The following is a 17,355-nucleotide window of genomic DNA, read 5'->3' on the forward strand; positions in this document are numbered from 1 at the left end:
GCGGCGGAATGTGGCGACTAGGGGCTTTTGACAGTAACTTCATTGCAGTGTTAATGTGAGCCTACTTGTGACAATAAAGATTATTATTACCGTCCTGCTGTTTAAAAATGGACGCATAAACATAAACAGCAGTCTCCGATAAATCCAGTCCGGAATTCAGGGAATCCACAGGGAGTGTTTGAGGTGAATAGTATGGGTACATTCAAGCGGGAAGTTTAAACAGGTGAGTGAGAAAGGAATAGAGGGAGATGCTGGTAGGATTGGGGGAGATGAAGTGAACCTCAGCAAAAACTGGTTGGTCTGAATGAGCTGATCAATACTGTAAATTCATTAATTTGCTACCTTTTAAATTGCCATCAAGAAATTAATTTTCCCAAAAGACAGACTTTGTTTTCTAAAAGAGGAAATGGAAATAGTGGAAAGAAAATAATTTTCACCCGGTCAGGACGTTAGTGAAGCCTTTTATTTGTGAAAGCGACGTTATGTTTAACCAATGTTAAAGCTGTGGTCGTGCTATCTGCGCTGAATCTTCCGCTGAAACTTCCGCTGCTGACTGGCCAAGTTCCCACACCCACAACCCCAAGAGTTTGGGGCTGAAACTTTTTGACGTCAGCCCTGGCAGAGGAAATTGCTGAAGGTGCGGAGGTTGTAATTGGCTCGAATTACAACCGGCTTCCCCTAACAGTGTGTTAAAGAAACAGCCAGGAAGTGGCGGGTTTAACCAATACAAACATGCTGCTTGGTGCGGGAGGGAGCTGGTGAATTTCACCCCGAGCAGCCTGGGCATTTCACAGCCTGGGCATTTCCCCCTGTGTGTGCGTGTGAGAGACAGGGAGAGTCAGCAAGCAGATTCACACCAGCCATTCCCCGGAACCCGGCCCTAATGGAGTCTGTGCAACTCACCGAGGACGAGATGGCTGAAATAAAAAAGGAAGTAAGTTGATGGCGCTGCTTTAAGGCTGCAGGGAGGGAGCGGATTGCCCCTCCCGCCCTCTGCCACTGACTCCACCGCTGCCCACCCACTCTCATGTCCGCAGGGAGGACAGGTGAGTGAGTGAAGGTGAGTAAGGCTGACATGCCTGGGCCATTGAGGTGGCTGCACTTGGAGCAGACTGGCGCACCCAGAGCACTGTGGGACAGGTGTGCCTGGAGCACTTATCTGGTACACCTGGAGGGGCCGGGGCGCAGGGTACACCTGGAGGGGCCGGGGCGCAGGGTACACCTGGAGGGGCCCGGGCGCAGGGTACACCTGGAGGGGCCCGGGCGCAGGGTACACCTGGAGGGGCCCGGGCGCAGGGTACACCTGGAGGGGCCCGGGCGCAGGGTACACCTGGAGGGGCCGGGGCGCAGGGTACACCTGGAAGGGCCGGGGCGCAGGGTACACCTGGAGGGGCCGGGGCGCAGGGTACACCTGGAGGGGCTGGGGCGCAGAGACTGGCGCACCTAGAGCACTGTGGGACAGGTGTGCCTGGAGCACTTATCTGGTACACCTGGAGGGGCCGGGGCGCAGGGGACACCGGGAGGGGCCGGGGTGCAGAGCACACCTGGAGGGGCCGGGGCGCAGGGTACACCTGGAGGGGCCCGGGCGCAGGGTACACCTGGAGGGGCCGGGGCGCAGGGTACACCTGGAGGGGCCGGGGCGCAGGGTACACCTGGAGGGGCCGGGGCGCAGGGTACACCTGGAAGGGCCGGGGCGCAGGGTACACCTGGAGGGGCCGGGGCGCAGGGTACACCTGGAGGTGCTGGGGCGCAGAGACTGGCGCACCTAGAGCACTGTGGGACAGGTGTGCCTGGAGCACTTATCTGGTACACCGGGAGGGGCCGGGGCGCAGGGGACACCGGGAGGGGCCGGGGTGCAGAGCACACCTGGAGGGGCCGGGGCGCAGGTTACACCTGGAGGGGCCGGGGTGCAGGGCACACCTGGAGGGGCCGGGGCGCAGGTTACACCTGGAGGGGCCGGGGCGCAGGGTACACCTGGAGGGGCCGGGGCGCAGGGTACACCTGGAGGGGCCCGGGCGCAGGGTACACCTGGAGGGGCCCGGGCGCAGGGTACACCTGGAGGGGCCCGGGCGCAGGGTACACCTGGAGGGGCCCGGGCGCAGGGTACACCTGGAGGGGCCGGGGCGCAGGGTACACCTGGAAGGGCCGGGGCGCAGGGTACACCTGGAGGGGCCGGGGCGCAGGGTACACCTGGAGGGGCTGGGGCGCAGAGACTGGCGCACCTAGAGCACTGTGGGACAGGTGTGCCTGGAGCACTTATCTGGTACACCTGGAGGGGCCGGGGCGCAGGGGACACCGGGAGGGGCCGGGGTGCAGAGCACACCTGGAGGGGCCCGGGCGCAGGGTACACCTGGAGGGGCCGGGGCGCAGGGTACACCTGGAGGGACCGGGGCGCAGGGTACACCTGGAGGGGCCGGGGCGCAGGGTACACCTGGAAGGGCCGGGGCGCAGGGTACACCTGGAGGGGCCGGGGCGCAGGGTACACCTGGAGGTGCTGGGGCGCAGAGACTGGCGCACCTAGAGCACTGTGGGACAGGTGTGCCTGGAGCACTTATCTGGTACACCTGGAGGGGCCGGGGCGCAGGGGACACCGGGAGGGGCCGGGGTGCAGAGCACACCTGGAGGGGCCGGGGCGCAGGTTACACCTGGAGGGGCCGGGGTGCAGGGCACACCTGGAGGGGCCGGGGCGCAGGTTACACCTGGAGGGGCGAGGCGCAGGTTACACCTGGAGGGGCGGGGCGCAGGGTACACCTGGAGGGGCGAGGCGCAGGTTACACCTGGAGGGGCGGGGCGCAGGGTACACCTGGAGGGGCCCGGGCGCAGGGTACACCTGGAGGGGCTGGGGCGCAGGGTACACCTGGAGGGGCCGGGGCGCAGGGTACACCTGGAGGGGCCGGGGCGCAGGGGACACCTGGAGGGGCCGGGGCGCAGGTTACACCTGGAGGGGCCGGGGCGCAGGGTACACTTGGCGGGGCCCGGGCGCAGGGGACACCTGGAGGGGCCGGGGCGCAGGGTACACCTGGAGGGGCCGGGGCGCAGGGTACACCTGGAGGGGCCGGGGCGCAGGGTACACCTGGAGGGGCCCGGGCGCAGGGTACACCTGGAGGGGCCCGGGCGCAGGGTACACCTGGAGGGGCCGGGGCGCAGGGTACACCTGGAGGGGCCGGGGCGCAGGGGACACCTGGGGCTATCCAACGCGACTTGCTTTGAATAAGGGGTCTGAACAGAGAAGGCGTGGCCGAGGCCTTGTTTTTTTTACGATGGCGAGAGATCTGGACGCCATTTTTAAATGGCATCCGGATCCCTGAGGCCCACAAAAGAAATTCATGAGGCTGACTGCCTCGCTCTAATATGCAGATTTGCCTAAAAGTGATCCTGCCCATTGTGGGTTTGGCCTTGCAAGATTGCGTTGAGTCTCGCGAGCCGGGGAGATCCGGGAGCGGGGTCTCCGACTTTCACCGGCCACGCTGTGCTGCGGCGAGCTGCTTTTCCGACGCAGCGTGGGCGGAGGTTCGCCCCCTGGAACACTGAGGCTGCTGTAGTTGGGGCAGTGTAGACGCAAGCACTTGGGGAGCTACAGGATGGCTGCAACTGGGGCACCATTGTGTTATAACCTGCCTACTTACCATTGGCTGGGGACTAATGACTATCCCACAATCCTGTGGGAGTATGAACTTCCCCAATGAGGGGGCGGAGAAACCATTAGTAAACTCCTAGTATAAATAAAGCTGGCCAGTTTAGGAACCAGCAGGAAGGAGTGTGCAGCAAGGGAAGTTGCTGCTGCAATATATATATATATATATATATAATATATATATGTTATAGTAAATAAATGTTATTACTTTATATCCTTAAAACTCGTTCTGGATTCTTCGTGGCCCTTACAAAACATAGGTTTGGCACATCTGGGCACAAGCTGGTGTACTGGGCAGCATGGATAAGTGCACCTGGGCATTTCAGGATAGATTCGCCTGGGCACAGGGTTGTTAACTGGGACAAAGCAAGGCTGCAGCGCTTCATTTCAAATATGGCTGACTAACTGGACAGAAACACTCCACAATGGGCAGCACGGTAGCACAAGTGGCTAGCACTGAGGCTTCACAGCGCGAGGGACCCAGGTTCGATTCCGCGCTGGGTCACTGTCTGTGCGGGGTCTGCACGTTCTCCCCGTGTGTGCGTGGGTTTCCTCCAGGTGCTCCGGTTTCCTCCCACAGTCCAAAGACGTGCAGGTTAGGTGGATTGGCCATGATAAATTGCCCTTGGTGTCCCAAAAAAAGTTAGGAGGGGCTATTGGGTTACGGGGCTAGGGTGGAAGTGAGGGCTTAAGTGGGTCGGTGCAGACTCGATGGGCCGAATGGCCTCCTTCTGCACTCCCAAGTTCGATGTTCAAATGAATGACCTGATAGAGACTGCCTCAAGTGTCATCAACCAAAATATATTTTGAAAACTAAACTGAATTATTCAACTAAAATCTTCACTTTGGCTTGTGTTAATAAAATCCCGGTCATTTCTACTTTGAACCTTTGAGGTTTCCTTTAATTTGAAGCTATGCTTTTTGGAAAATCTTTCCGAGTGTCACGTGCCTGTCAGCATTGACAATGTGTTTTATTTAAAAATAGCCGATGTGACTGTGGGTAGAAGCAGATTGATGATGTGTACAGGAAGAGCTAACACGCGCACACATGTGCCTGTGAACAGGGTCATAGTCTCGAAAAGATTAGTATTGTTACGGAAATTTTGACAAGTGCTTTCATCCCCTGTAATCATAGATTATCATAGAACTTACAGTGCAGAAGGAGGCCATTCGGCCCATCGAGTCTGCACCGGCTCTTGGAAAGAGCACCCTACCCAAGGTCCACACCTCCACCCTATCCCCATAACCCAATAACCCCACCCAACACAAAGGGCAATTTTGGACACTAAGGGCAATTTATCATGGCCAATCCACCTAACCTGCACATCTTTGGACTGTGGGAGGAAACCGGAGCACCCGGAGGAAACCCACGCAGACACGGGGAGGACGTGCAGACTCCGCACAGACAGTGACCCAAGCCGGGAATCGAACCTGGGACCCTGGAGCTGTGAAGCAATTGTGCTATCCACAATGCTACCGTGCTGCCCTTGCTGGTGGCAAAAAGGAGCATTTGACTGATTTCAATTTGTTTTAATTTTTTAAATTTCTTCCCTTCTAAAGCTGACCTTTGGGGGAAATAGGAAATGAAATATTTTTTTAATTCTCATTCTTGCTTTCCGATCTCTTAATGGCCGAGCCTCTTGCCATCTCTGTGCAACCCCCCCCCCCCCCCCCACCCCCAAACCTTACAACCCTCCTCTTGTCAATCCCTGATTTTAATTTCCTCATTTTTGGTGGCTACGCCTTCAGCTGCTTTGGCCGTTAGCACTGGAATTCTCTGTCTTTTTACACGCTTCTTAAATGATCTGCGAGCAGGAACCGAGTGTGACATTGCTACATTTGCAGACGATACTAAAATAGGCGGGAAAGCAGGCGGTGAAGAGGGGATAAAGATTTTACAGATATGGATAGGCTAGGCGATTGGGCCAAAATTTGGCAGATGGAGTTTAATGTAGGTAAGTGTGAGGTTATCCATTTTGGTTGAAGAAATACAAAGGCAAATTATTATCTGAATGGAAAGTAGATTCAAGAGGCGTCTGTGCAGAGGGATCTGGGCGGCTTTGTTCATGAATCGCAGAAAGTCGGTACGCAGGTACAGCATGTAGTTAAAAAGGGAAATGAATGGCCATGGAGGAGTAGGTCGCACATTTGATAGCTCCCGCCTGTGACAGACTCTTTGTCCTTTTCCCCCTTTTTTCCCCGGATTTTATGGGATGAATCGGTGAAGAGGGAGACAGTGAGGAGAAATCCCCCTCAGGAGAATTGGACCAGAAGTGGCCGTGTGAGAAGACAAAGGAAGATGTGACCAGAGCCGGTAACGTGGGAAAGCATGGCGGAGAAGCAGGATTGCTTTGCCAAGCTGAAGAAGGACACGCTGGACCCCATTAAGGCTTCGATTGATCAAGTTGTGCAGAATCAAGAGACCCACGGGAGAGCGATCCAGGAGGTTGAACAAAAGCTGTCCGAGCACGAGGAGTACATGACCTTGCTGGAAAGCAAGGTGGGAATGATGAACGACTGCCAGAGAAGAATGCAGGAGAAGCTGGAGGACCTGGAGAACAGGTCCAGGAGGCCGAATCATAGAATTGTCGGCCTCCCTGAAGGCAGTGAGGGATTGGATGCGAGGGCTTATGTGACGGACATGCTGGAGAAGTTGATGGGGGCTGAGGCGTTCCCTCGGCCCCTGGAAGTGGATGGAGCGCACAGAGCCCTCGCGAAGGAGCCCCGAGGGCGATGGTGGTACGCTTTCACCGATTCCTGGACAAGGAACACGTTCTGCGGTGGGCCAAGAAGGAACGGAGCAGCAAATGGGAGAACTGTGAGCTGCGCATTCATCAGGACCTGGGTGCGGATCTGGCCAAGAGGCGAGCTGGGTTTAATCGGGCAAAAACGGCCTTCTTTAAGAAGGGGGTGAAGTTTGGGGTGCTGTACCCGGACTGTCTGTGGGTCACGCATGAGGAATGGGACTTCTACTGCGAAACACCAGACAAAGTATGGACTTTTATTAAAGAAAAGAGGTTGGAGGCGAATTAAAAGCCACTGAAGCCTTGGAGAAGTACTGTGGTGGTGATTTGTTGTGCTGGGTTTTAGAAATATAAGTAGTGCTGTGCGTAATAAGGGGCTGTTTGGATGGCTAAAGGTAACTTTGTATTGCAGGGGGCTGGTCTTTGGGGTTGGTTCTGCTTTTTGGGAGATTATTTTTCTAAAGTGGATGTTTCTTCACTGTTTTTTCTGATGTTTGTTGACTGGGGAATGAGAGAGGGGAAGAGAACAATGGGGAGACAGACTGCTTGGTGCCAGAGGCGGGAGCTATCGAGTCAGCATGGGTCAGCTGACTCTCGAAAGCGCAGTGGGGGGTGAGCAGGTGTTAAGCTAGAGCTTGACTTGGGGGTGGTGGGGGGGGGGGGTTGGGTTTCTAGTGTTGTTGCTGGGGGGGGGGGAAGGGAGTGGGGGGAACTGCTTTGCTGACGGGTGAAACTGTTACTAGGGGACAAATGGGAGGTCGGGAACGGCGGCTGCTCAAGGAGGCGGAGAGCTCGAGGCTGGCCTAAAAAGGGTGATGGTTAGTCGGCAGAGAAAAGGGGGCTGGAGGCCCCCCCCTGGCCAGGCTGATTACATGGAACGTCAGAGGGCTGAATGGGCCGGTCAAAAGGGCTCGCGTGTTTGCGCATTTGAGGGAACTGAAGGCGGAACGTGCCAACAAGAGACACACCTAAAGGTTACAGACCAGACGAGATTGAGAAAGGGGTGGGCAAGCCAAGTGTTCCACTCGGGGATGGATTCAAAGACCAGGAGGGTAGCGATCTCGATCAGCAAACGTGTGGCATTCGAGGCAGGGAGAATCGTGTCGGACAAGGGGGGTAGGTACATAATGGTGAGTGTCGGAAGATCCGGGAGTTCGGGGGGGGGGGGGGGCGAAAGAGGCTGATGTCCTGGCCTTTGCCTCCCTGGTAGCCCGGGGACGGATCTTGTTACTGTGGAGGGACTCCAAGCCCCTGAGTGCAGAGACCTGGGTTAGCGACATGGCTGGGTTTCTCAGTCTCGAGAAAATAAAGTTTGCCTTAAAGAGGGTCAATGGTCGGGTTCACCCGGAGGTGGCAGCCGTTCGGCGACTTTCTCGGGGAAAATTAAAATGTCAACACAAGCAGTATTCCGGGGTGGGGGAGGGGGCGGGGGGAGAGAAGAGGGTCAGATTGTTGTTTTATGATTGGGCTGTGTGAAGATTGAGATTTGGGGGGGGGTTGGGGGCGATGTTTATTATACCATGTCTATGTTATTTTTATAAAAATTTTCAAATACCTTAATAAAACTTTTTTTTAAAAGGCAAATGGAATGTTAGCGTTTATTGCAAAGGGACTGGAGTATAAAAGTAGAGAAGAAGTGTTGTTGCAATTGTATAGGGTGTTGTTGAGACCACATCTGGAGGATTGTGTCCCGCTTTGGTCTCCTTATTTGAGGAAGGATGTGGTGGCATTGGAGGCAGTTCACAGGAGGGTCACCAGATTGATTCTGGGGATGAAAGGGTTGACGGATGAGGAGAGATTAAACAGTTTGGGTTTATACTCGTTGGAGTTTAGAAGGATGAGAGGGGATCTGATTGAGGTATATAAAATACTAGAAGAATAAAAATATAAAGCAAACGTAGACCAGGGGCGTCATTCTCCGACCCCCCACCGGGTTGGAGAATCGCCGGGGGCTGCCGTGAATCCCGCCCCCGCCGGTTGCCGAAGTCTCCGGCACCGGATATTCGGCGGGGGCGGGAATCGTGCCGCGCCGGTTGGCGGGTCCCCCCGCTCGATTCTCCGGCCCGGGTGGGCCGAAGTCCAGCCGATAAATTGCCTGTCTCGCCGGCGTGGATTAAACCACCTTTTGAACGGCGGGACAAGGCAGCGTGGGCGGGCTCTGGGGTCCTGGGGGGGGGGGGGGGGCGCGGGACGATCTAGCCTCGGGGGGGGGGGGGGGTGCCCCACAGTGGCCTGGCCCGCGATCAGGGCCCAGCGATCCGCGGGCGGGCCAGCGCCGTGGGGGCACTCTTTCCCTTCCGCCTCCGCCACGGTCTCCACCATGGCGGAGGCGGAAGAGACTCCCTCCACTGCGCATGCGCGGGAATGCCGTCAGCGGCCGCTGACGCTCCCACGCATGTGCCGCCCGGGGATGTCATTTCCACGCCAGCTGGCGGGGCAACAAAGGCCGTTTCCGCCAGCTGGCGGGGTGGAAATTCCTCCGGTGTCGGCCTAGCCCCTCGATGTTGGGGCTCGGCCCCCAAAGATGCGGAGCATTCCGCACCTTTGGGGCGGCGCGATGCCCGTCTGATTGGCGCCGTTTTGGGCGCCAGCCGGCGGACATCGCGCCGTTTCGGGAGAACTTCGCCCCAGATGTTTCCCCTTGTGGGGAAATCTAGAACGAGAGGTCGCAGGTTGAGATTCAGCAATGAGATGAAGAGCAGCTACTTCACAGAGGGTGATGAATTTGTGGAACCCGCTGACCCACAGTGCGGTGGAATCTGAGTCATGAGATGGTTTCAAGAAGGAGGTACATATTTTTCTCATTTAAAAAAAAAAAAAAAATGGGTTACAGGGATATGGGCAACAGGATATGGGTGGGGGGGGGGGGGGGGGGAGGTGGATTTGAGAGAGATCAGCCACAATCTGATTGAATGGAGGAGCAGGCTCGAAGGGCTGAATTGCTCCTAATTCCGATGCTCCTTAAAGCTGACCTTCTGGTCTCAAATCTCATGTAGCTGGATATCATACTTTGTTTGACAATCGTTCCTGTGAAGTGCCTTTGGGTTTTCTTTACTACATGAAAGGCGCTATGCAAATGCAAGCTGTAATAAGTTAAGAATGAATACTTTGCTCTTTTCGCAAACTTTATTTCTGAAGGTATAGCTGGTGAAAGTGGCATTAAATTAGATAGATATTGTCACTCTTTGAAACTTTGTCCATGCGATATTGCCATCGCTGGCTGGGTCAGCATTTAGTGCCCATCCCTGAGGGCATTTAAGAGTCACCACATTGCTGTGAGCCTGGAGTCACATGTAGGGCAGACTGGTTAAGGACGACAGATTTCCTTCCCTAAAGGACATTAGTGAACCAGATGTTTTTTTTAAATGACAATTGACAATGGTTTCATGATGTGGAGATGACGGCGTTGGACTGGGGTGAGCACAGTAAGAAGTCTTACAACAATTCAGTGGCTTGACACAATTCACACCTCTTTAACCTGGGGTTACCCCATCTCTGGGTCTGTAAAGATTTAATCACCTGCTAATGCTTGTATTCCAAGCATTGTCTGGCATCTTTGAATTTGACTATATATATGTTTCTGGAGCATACCTCTTCATTCACCTGAGGAAGGAGCAGTGCTCCGAATGCTAGTGACATTGAAACAAACCTGTTGGACTTTAACCTGGTGTTGTAAGACTTCTTACTATGGTTTCACGGTCACCTTTTAGACTACTAATTCCAGATTTTTATTGAATTTAAATTTTGCCATGACTCTGGGTCTCTGGATTACTAATCCAGCGACAATACACCACTTGCCTCCCCTTGGATGTCAGGTGTGAATCTGGTAGTGATGGTGAGAGTGTGAGAAATGGAAAGAAAGTGGGCAGCACGGTAGCATTGTGGTTAGCACTGTTGCTTCACAGCTCCAGGGTCCCAGGTTCGATTCCCGGCTTTGGTCACTGCCTGTGCAGAGTCTGCACGTTCTCCCCATGTCTGCGTGGGTTTCCTCCGGGTGCTCCGGTTTCCTCCCACAGTCCAAAGATGTGCAGGTTAGGTGGATTGGCCATGATAAATTGCCCTTAGTGTCCAAAATTGCCCTTCGGCTTGGGTGAGGTTACTGGGTTATGGGGATAGGGTGGAGGTGTGGACCTTGGGTAGGGTGCTCTTTCCAAGAGCCGGTGCAGACTCGATGGGCCGAATGGCCTCCTTCTGCACTGTAAATTCTATGGAACATGGGTGGGATTAATGTGAGGGGATATGTAACCAGCTGCATTGGAAACTATCGAAACCAGCTGCTAATGGAGGGAGAATCTGGGGATGAGAAAAAGGAAATGAAAGACTGACATTTCTAGACCCACTTTCAATACTTTTGAAATGCAGGGGAGGGATTTTCCACCTCTGTTTTTGGTGAGCGGGTATGGCGGTGGGGACGGGGAATCGAGGGGGGAGGGGGTGTCCCAAAACAGCTTTCACCCTGGCGGGATTTCCCCACACGATTGTCCCCGCCCCTCACTGATGAGGGTAGGTGGCTTCCCTGGGGAGGGGGGGTCCTTTAAAAAAGAGAGTTTTTAGATTGGGACTTTGCTGGTGAAATGCAGCCAGCTGGTGGGCTACACCCTTTTCTCTCCTGACTTGACACATTGAATAGCGGCGGAATTGTCTCTCTTTTTGTTTAAACGCTGTTGTAATGCTGCTGGTAGTTTGTACACAGCAAGCTCCCACAAACAGCAATGGAAATAATGATTTGATAATCTGTTTTTAGTGATGTTGGTTGAGTGATTAATATTGGCCAGGACACCGGAGAGAGTGGCCTAGTTTTTCGTCAGAGTTGTGCAGGTCGACTGGGCGTTGGTTTTAACACCTCATCCCAAAAGACACCATTTGGTGAGGCAATACCGCGAGTGTTGTATCCAGAGCTGGTCGCCACACTTCAGGAAGGATGTGAGGGTCCTTGAGAAGCTGCCACCTCCGGGAGAACCCTAACACTGATCCTCTTAAGGCAAACGTTATTTTCTCAAGGCCGAGAAACCCAGCCATATCGCTGACCCAGGTCTCCACACTCGGGGGCTTCGACTCCCTCCACAATAACAGGATCCGTCTCCGGGCTACCAGGGAGGCTAAGGCCAGAATGTCGGTCTCTTTCACTCCCCGAACTCCCGGGTCTTCTGGCTCCAACGATCGTCACCTCTGGACTCGGCACCACCCGCGTACCTAGCACCTTGGACGTTGCCCTGGCAAACCCCCGCCAGAACCCTTCAAGCTTCGGGCGTGCCCAAAACATGTGGACATGGTTGGGCTCCCCGCACACCGCGCACATCTGTCTTCTACCCCGGAAAACTTGCTCATCCTCGCCTCCGTCATGTGTGCCCGGTGAACCACTTTAAACTGTATCAGACTGAGCCTGGCACATGATGAGGAGGAATTGACCCTACTTGGGGCTTCCGCCCAGGGATGACAGTTTGGGTTGGAAACACTTGGGTTATTCTCCTTGGGGCAAAGGAGATTGAGGGGAGGTTTGATAGAGGTGTGCAAGATAATTACAGGTTTGGATAAGGGAGACGAGGGAAAAACTATTCCCATTAGCTGATGGCACAAAGACGAGAGGACGTGGATTTAAGGTTTTGGGTAAGACATGTAGTCGGGGTGTGAGGAGCGGCGAGTGGGAATGATCTGGAAACTGCTGTCCATGAGGTTGGTGGAAGCCAGAGACGATGAATGATTTCAAAAGGGAATTGAATGTGCATTTGAGGGGAATCGACTTGCGTTGATAGAGCATAGAGCAACTCTATGGAGAGTGATGGCATGGAGTCAATAGATTGAAGGCCTTCCGTTCGATTCCATAAATGGTTCTGTGACCTCCAGCGTTGCTGTACTGGAGTATTCGCCTTTTGATTTTTGTGTTCCAGTCTCCGGAGTGGGACTTGAACCCACAACCCAATTCAGAGGTTTGAACACTACCCAGTGAGTCACAGGTAGACACCGAGACAGGATGAGCTGACACAGTTTAAATAGAGTGGAGGTGGAAGCCGCGAATGCTGGAAATACTCAGCCAGGTCGAGCAGCGGTTGTGGAGCGAGACCGAGTTAATAGTTCAGTTTGATTATCTTTCAGTTTGACTCCACGTTAACCCTGTTTTGCTCTCCGTCGATTCTACCGGAATCGCTGCTTTTTCCGTCATTTTCTGTTTTGATTTCAGATTAGCAGCATCTCCAGTATTCTGATTTTTTAAAATTGCTGATTTTTCAGCTTTTCCCCACTTGGTGAATTTGAACAAGTATCTTTCCAATGCTTTTACTTTGTATTCCCAATATAAAGGCAGCTTCTATAAGTAAACTCTTGTGTGCTACCATCTGGAGCTGGTGTAGCACAGTGGGCTAAACAGCTGGCTTATAATGCAGAACAAGGCCAGCAGCACGGTTCAATTCCCGTAACAGCCTCCCCGAACAGGCGCCGGAATGTGGCGACTAGGGGCTTTTCACAGTAACTTCATTGAAGCCTACTTGTGACAATAAGCGATTATTATTATCTGGGGCCTTCTGGATGCTGTCTTCCAGAATAGGCCCAAAGTGGGTGGAAGTTCTGTCGCTGACGACAGGGTGAGTATATTGGGAACAGAAGGAAATATATGGCTGGAGGAGATTGCAGAAGTCAGAAACTGAAGAAGGAGGGCAGCACGGTGGTGCAGTGGGTTAGCACTGCTGTCTCATGGCACCGAGGTCCCAGGTTCGAATCCTGGCTCTGGGTCGCCGTCCGTGTGGAGTTTGCACATTCTCCCCCGTGTGTGCGTGGGTTTTGCCCCCACAACCCAAAAGATGTGCAGGGTGGGTGGATTGGCCACGCTAAATTGCTCCTTAATTGGAAAAAATTAATTGAGTACTTTAAATTTATATTTAAAAAAAGAAACAAAGCATTTTGAAAATGGGGGCTGGTTTAGCACAGTGGGTTAAACAGCTGGCTTGTAATGCAGAACAATGCCAGCAGCACGGGTTCAATTCCCGTACCGACCTCCCCGAACAGGCGCCGGAATGTGGCGACTAGGGGCTTTTCACAGTAACTTCATTGAAGCCTACTTGTGACAAGTTATTATTATTATTTTATTATTATTATTATAATGGTGAGGGTGTTAAATTGTATGCGTTGGGGGTGATGGGAAAGGTTGTTTATCAACAAGGACAAAGTGATTGACAAGCTGGACTTGGTCTCTGTCAGGAAGTAGGCAGATGGTCTAGGATTTGGGGTCCAGGAAGTAGGCAGATGGTCTAGGATTTGGGGTTCAGGAAGTAGGCAGATGGTCTAGGATTTGGGATTGGTGAATAATCAGAAGCCATCAAGCAGATCATTTGAATCCATCAAGTCGTGAGGTAGTCTCTGGTTCTTCAAAATCATGCTGTGGAAATCATTTTGTGCCCACCCAAGAGAATAGCAGGTACCTGCAATAATGTAGCACTATCTCAGTACCACACAGCCAGGGTTGGCCTAAATACTTTACTCAAATCTCTGACATGGGACTCGAACCCACGCTGGGGTTGTACAAAACACGTGTTAGGTCACAGCTGGAGTACTGTGCGCAGTTCTGGTCGCCACACTATAGGAAGGATGCGATTGCACTAGAGAGAGTGCAGAGGAGATTCACCAGGACGCTGTCTGGGCTGGAGCATCTGAGCTGTGAAGAGAGGCTGGTTAGGCTAGTTTCCTTGAGGCAGAGAAGGCTGAGGGGGATCTGATTGAGGTGAACAGTGAGGGACACCGATCGGGTAGTAAGGAAGAATCTTTTCCTCATCGTGAAGGGCTCAATAACTATAGATTTAAAGTCGGGGGCAGGAGATTTCGAGGGAATTTGAGGAACAACTTTTCACCCACCGGATGGCGGGTATCTGGAACTCGCTGACTCAACCCTCAACATTTAAGAAGCATTTAGATGAGCAGTTGAAACGTCATAGGAATGGGAATAGACTAGATCAGTGTTTTTCAAACTTTTTTTCCAGGGACCCATTTTTACCAAACGGCCGACCTTCGCGACCCACGCCGGCCGACCTTCGCGACCCACGCCGGCCGACCTTCGCGACCCACGCCGGCCGACCTTCGCGACCCACCATTTTCTCTTACCTTGTTTGTTGCTGACAAAAATGGAGGAAATGGTTTTGGGTCCCTTTGGGCCCCACTGGTCCCTTTGTCCCTCTGGCCCCCCCAAACTTGGGGAAAAAAAGGCTCAGACCACATAAAAATAATGCGGCCGATCATGCGCACCGGTGATCGGGCACGCATGCGCAGTGCGGCAGCATTTTAAAAATCTGTCCCTGGCCATTTTGCAAGCTGCTCGCAACCGGCATTATTAAAAGCTGGCTGCTGCGGTTGTTGCGCGCGGATTTGCGCGATCGGGAGCGCCGCGCCGGACGGCTCCGCGACCCTCCCGACACCCGCCCGCGACCTGTCGCGCCCCTGAGTTTGACAATGCCTGGAATAGATAGGTGTTTGATGGCTGGCTGCATGATGGGCGGAAGGACCTTTTTCTGTGCTGTAAAACATTATGACTCTGACTCAGAGGTGAGTGTTACCAGCGGAGATTCATTGGACGCTGGGTGCAGTATATACAAGGATATATTTTTGGGGAAACTCTGGAAGCGAGAGAGGGGGTGATTGGTGGAGGTGGAGATGACTTTATTCAGGGAGGGAAGCTCGGTGCTAATGTGAGAACAGTTCCACAGACTTGAAGAATGGCCGAGAAAGTATTATTTGCTGGAAGTGGGGGACAAGGAGTGATAACTACGATTGCCATTCATGACTTTGGCCAGCGTCACTTTGCTTGATGGTCATAACCTTGGTGGGAATTCTGCGTGACTGAAATCAAAGTAGCAATTTCCAGGTCAAATTGATTGCGAGGCATAATATCGACCCAGAGAGTATAGCACTTGAAACAATTTGAATCCTTTCTTGGAATGCTCTTGCAGAAGTCCAGGATGATAGATTCAATATAGTACAACTCTGATTTGATTTCCTAATCCACTGGAATTCTAATTGCCTGAGTCATAATGAAAAAAAAATGAAATGGAAATCGTTTATTGTCACAAGTAGGCTTCAAATGAAGTTACTGTGAAAAGCCCCTAGTCGCCACATTCCGGCGCCTGTTCGGGGAGGCTGGTACGGGAATTGAACCCGCGCTGCTGGCCTGCCTTGGTCTGCTTTAAAAGCCAGCGATTTAGCCCTGTGCTAAACAGCCCCAATGAAAGCTGACCTACAAGAACTATGATTTACGCTGTGGAAATCCTGGCCAACAAGCAGCAGCATTGTTTCAAAGTTAGTCGCACATCTTGTTGGGATGTTGATGCCCGGCTAGCATAATCCTCCAGCAAATAACATATCTTGCAAGATGATACATGATGGTGATGTTGAGCTTCTCCCTTTTTTGTTTTGACTTGTGCCTCCATCGTTCAGTTTAGCAGTCAGCAATTGTCTTTCCAAAACAAAAAAACATGAGCAATAGGAGGAGGCCCTGAGGGCCTTCCAAGTCTGTTCCTCCATTCAAGAAAGATCAAGGCTGCCTTTTCACGTCCAGCTCCCACACCTTTCCCATGTCCTTCGATTTTTGCACACTTGGGGAATCTCTGTTTTGATTATACTGGTGGTTGAGCTTTCGCAGCTCCCTGGGGTAAAGATTCCCGAGGCTCACAAATGAAGAAGTTTCTCCTCCATCCAGGTCTGTAATGGCTGACTGCTCATGACCCCGTGCCCTACATCCTCGAACCACCCTGCTGAGTGCTCTAGGCATTTTACATCTTCAATTGAGATCACTTAAACAGCAGAGAATGGTGGATCATTCTACACGCCATTTTCAACAATTATTTTTTTAAAAATGTTTTTATTCCAGGTTTTTCAATTTTTACAAAACACTCCAAAAAGGGAAATAATACAAAGAAAACAGGGCAATATGCCAACAAAACAAAACAACTTAACCCTCTAAACGATTAACAATTTAACACCCATCACAAAGCAAAATGTGGCACGCGCCCCTTACAAAAAGAAAAGTAAATCAGCCCCCCCCTGGTTTGCTGCTGCTGCCGACCTCCACCTAACGTTCCGCGAGAAAGTCAAGGAAACGGTTGCCACCGCCTGGAGAACCCCTGCAAGGACCCTCGCAAGGCAAACTTTATCTTCTCCAACCTAAGAAACCCCGCCATGTCGTTGACCCAAGCCTCTACGCTTGGGGGCTTCGCGTCCCTCCACATTAACAAGAGCCTTCTCCGGACTACCAAGGAGGCCTCTTTCGACTCCTGCACTCCCGGATCGTCCAATACCCCAAATATCACTATCCCCCAGCTCGGTTTTACCCGAGTATCCAAGACCTTGGACATGGCCTTTACGAAGCCCTTCCAAAATGCCGGGCATGTCCAGAACATATGGTGTGGTTCGCTGGGCTCCCCGAACATCTCACACACTTGTCCTCTACCCCAAAGAACTTACTCATCCTCGCCCCTATCATATGCGCCCGGTGCACCACCTTAAACTGGATCAGGCTGAGCCTGGCGCAAGATGAGGAGGAATTGACCCTGCCCAGGGCGTCAGCCCACAGGCCCTCATCTAGCTCCTCGCCCAGCTCCTCCTCCCACTTGCCCTTCAACTCCTCCACCGAGGCTTCCTCCACCTCCTGCAGCTCCTGGTATAACTCCGATATCTTACCCTCCCCGACCCACCCGCCCGAAACCATCCTGTCCTTTATCCTCCAGGCAGGCAGCAGCAGGAATTCCCCTACCTGCTTTCTCACGAACGTCCGAACCTGCATATACCTAAAGGCATTTCCTGGAGGTAACCCAAATTTCTCCTCCTGCGCCCTCAGACTGGCAAAGGTCCCATCGATGAATAAAACCCCCATCCTTTTAATTCCTGCCCGATGCCAGCTCAGGAACCCACCATCTATCCTACCTGGAATGAACCTATGGTTGTCCTGTATCGGAGCCCAGACTGAGGCCTCTACCTCCCCCTTATGCCGTCTCCACTGCC

At 53.0% G+C, this 17,355-nt stretch overlaps 1 protein-coding gene across 2 annotated transcripts in view; it reads left to right on the forward strand.

Moving 5' to 3' along the window:
- The first annotated feature begins 629 nt into the window (after nucleotides 1-629).
- Nucleotides 630-17,355, forward strand: part of bcl10 (BCL10 immune signaling adaptor) — a 55,475-nt gene continuing 38,749 nt past the window's right edge. For both annotated transcript variants that reach the window (XM_072510308.1, XM_072510310.1), the window contains exon 1: nucleotides 630-934. In XM_072510308.1, coding sequence (XP_072366409.1) covers nucleotides 884-934 — 51 coding nt within the window. In that variant the 5' untranslated portion in view covers nucleotides 630-883. The remainder of the gene's footprint in view (nucleotides 935-17,355) is intronic.

Source organism: Scyliorhinus torazame, chromosome 7, assembly GCF_047496885.1.
Source record: "Scyliorhinus torazame isolate Kashiwa2021f chromosome 7, sScyTor2.1, whole genome shotgun sequence".
Classification (NCBI taxonomy): Eukaryota; Metazoa; Chordata; class Chondrichthyes; order Carcharhiniformes; family Scyliorhinidae; genus Scyliorhinus; species Scyliorhinus torazame.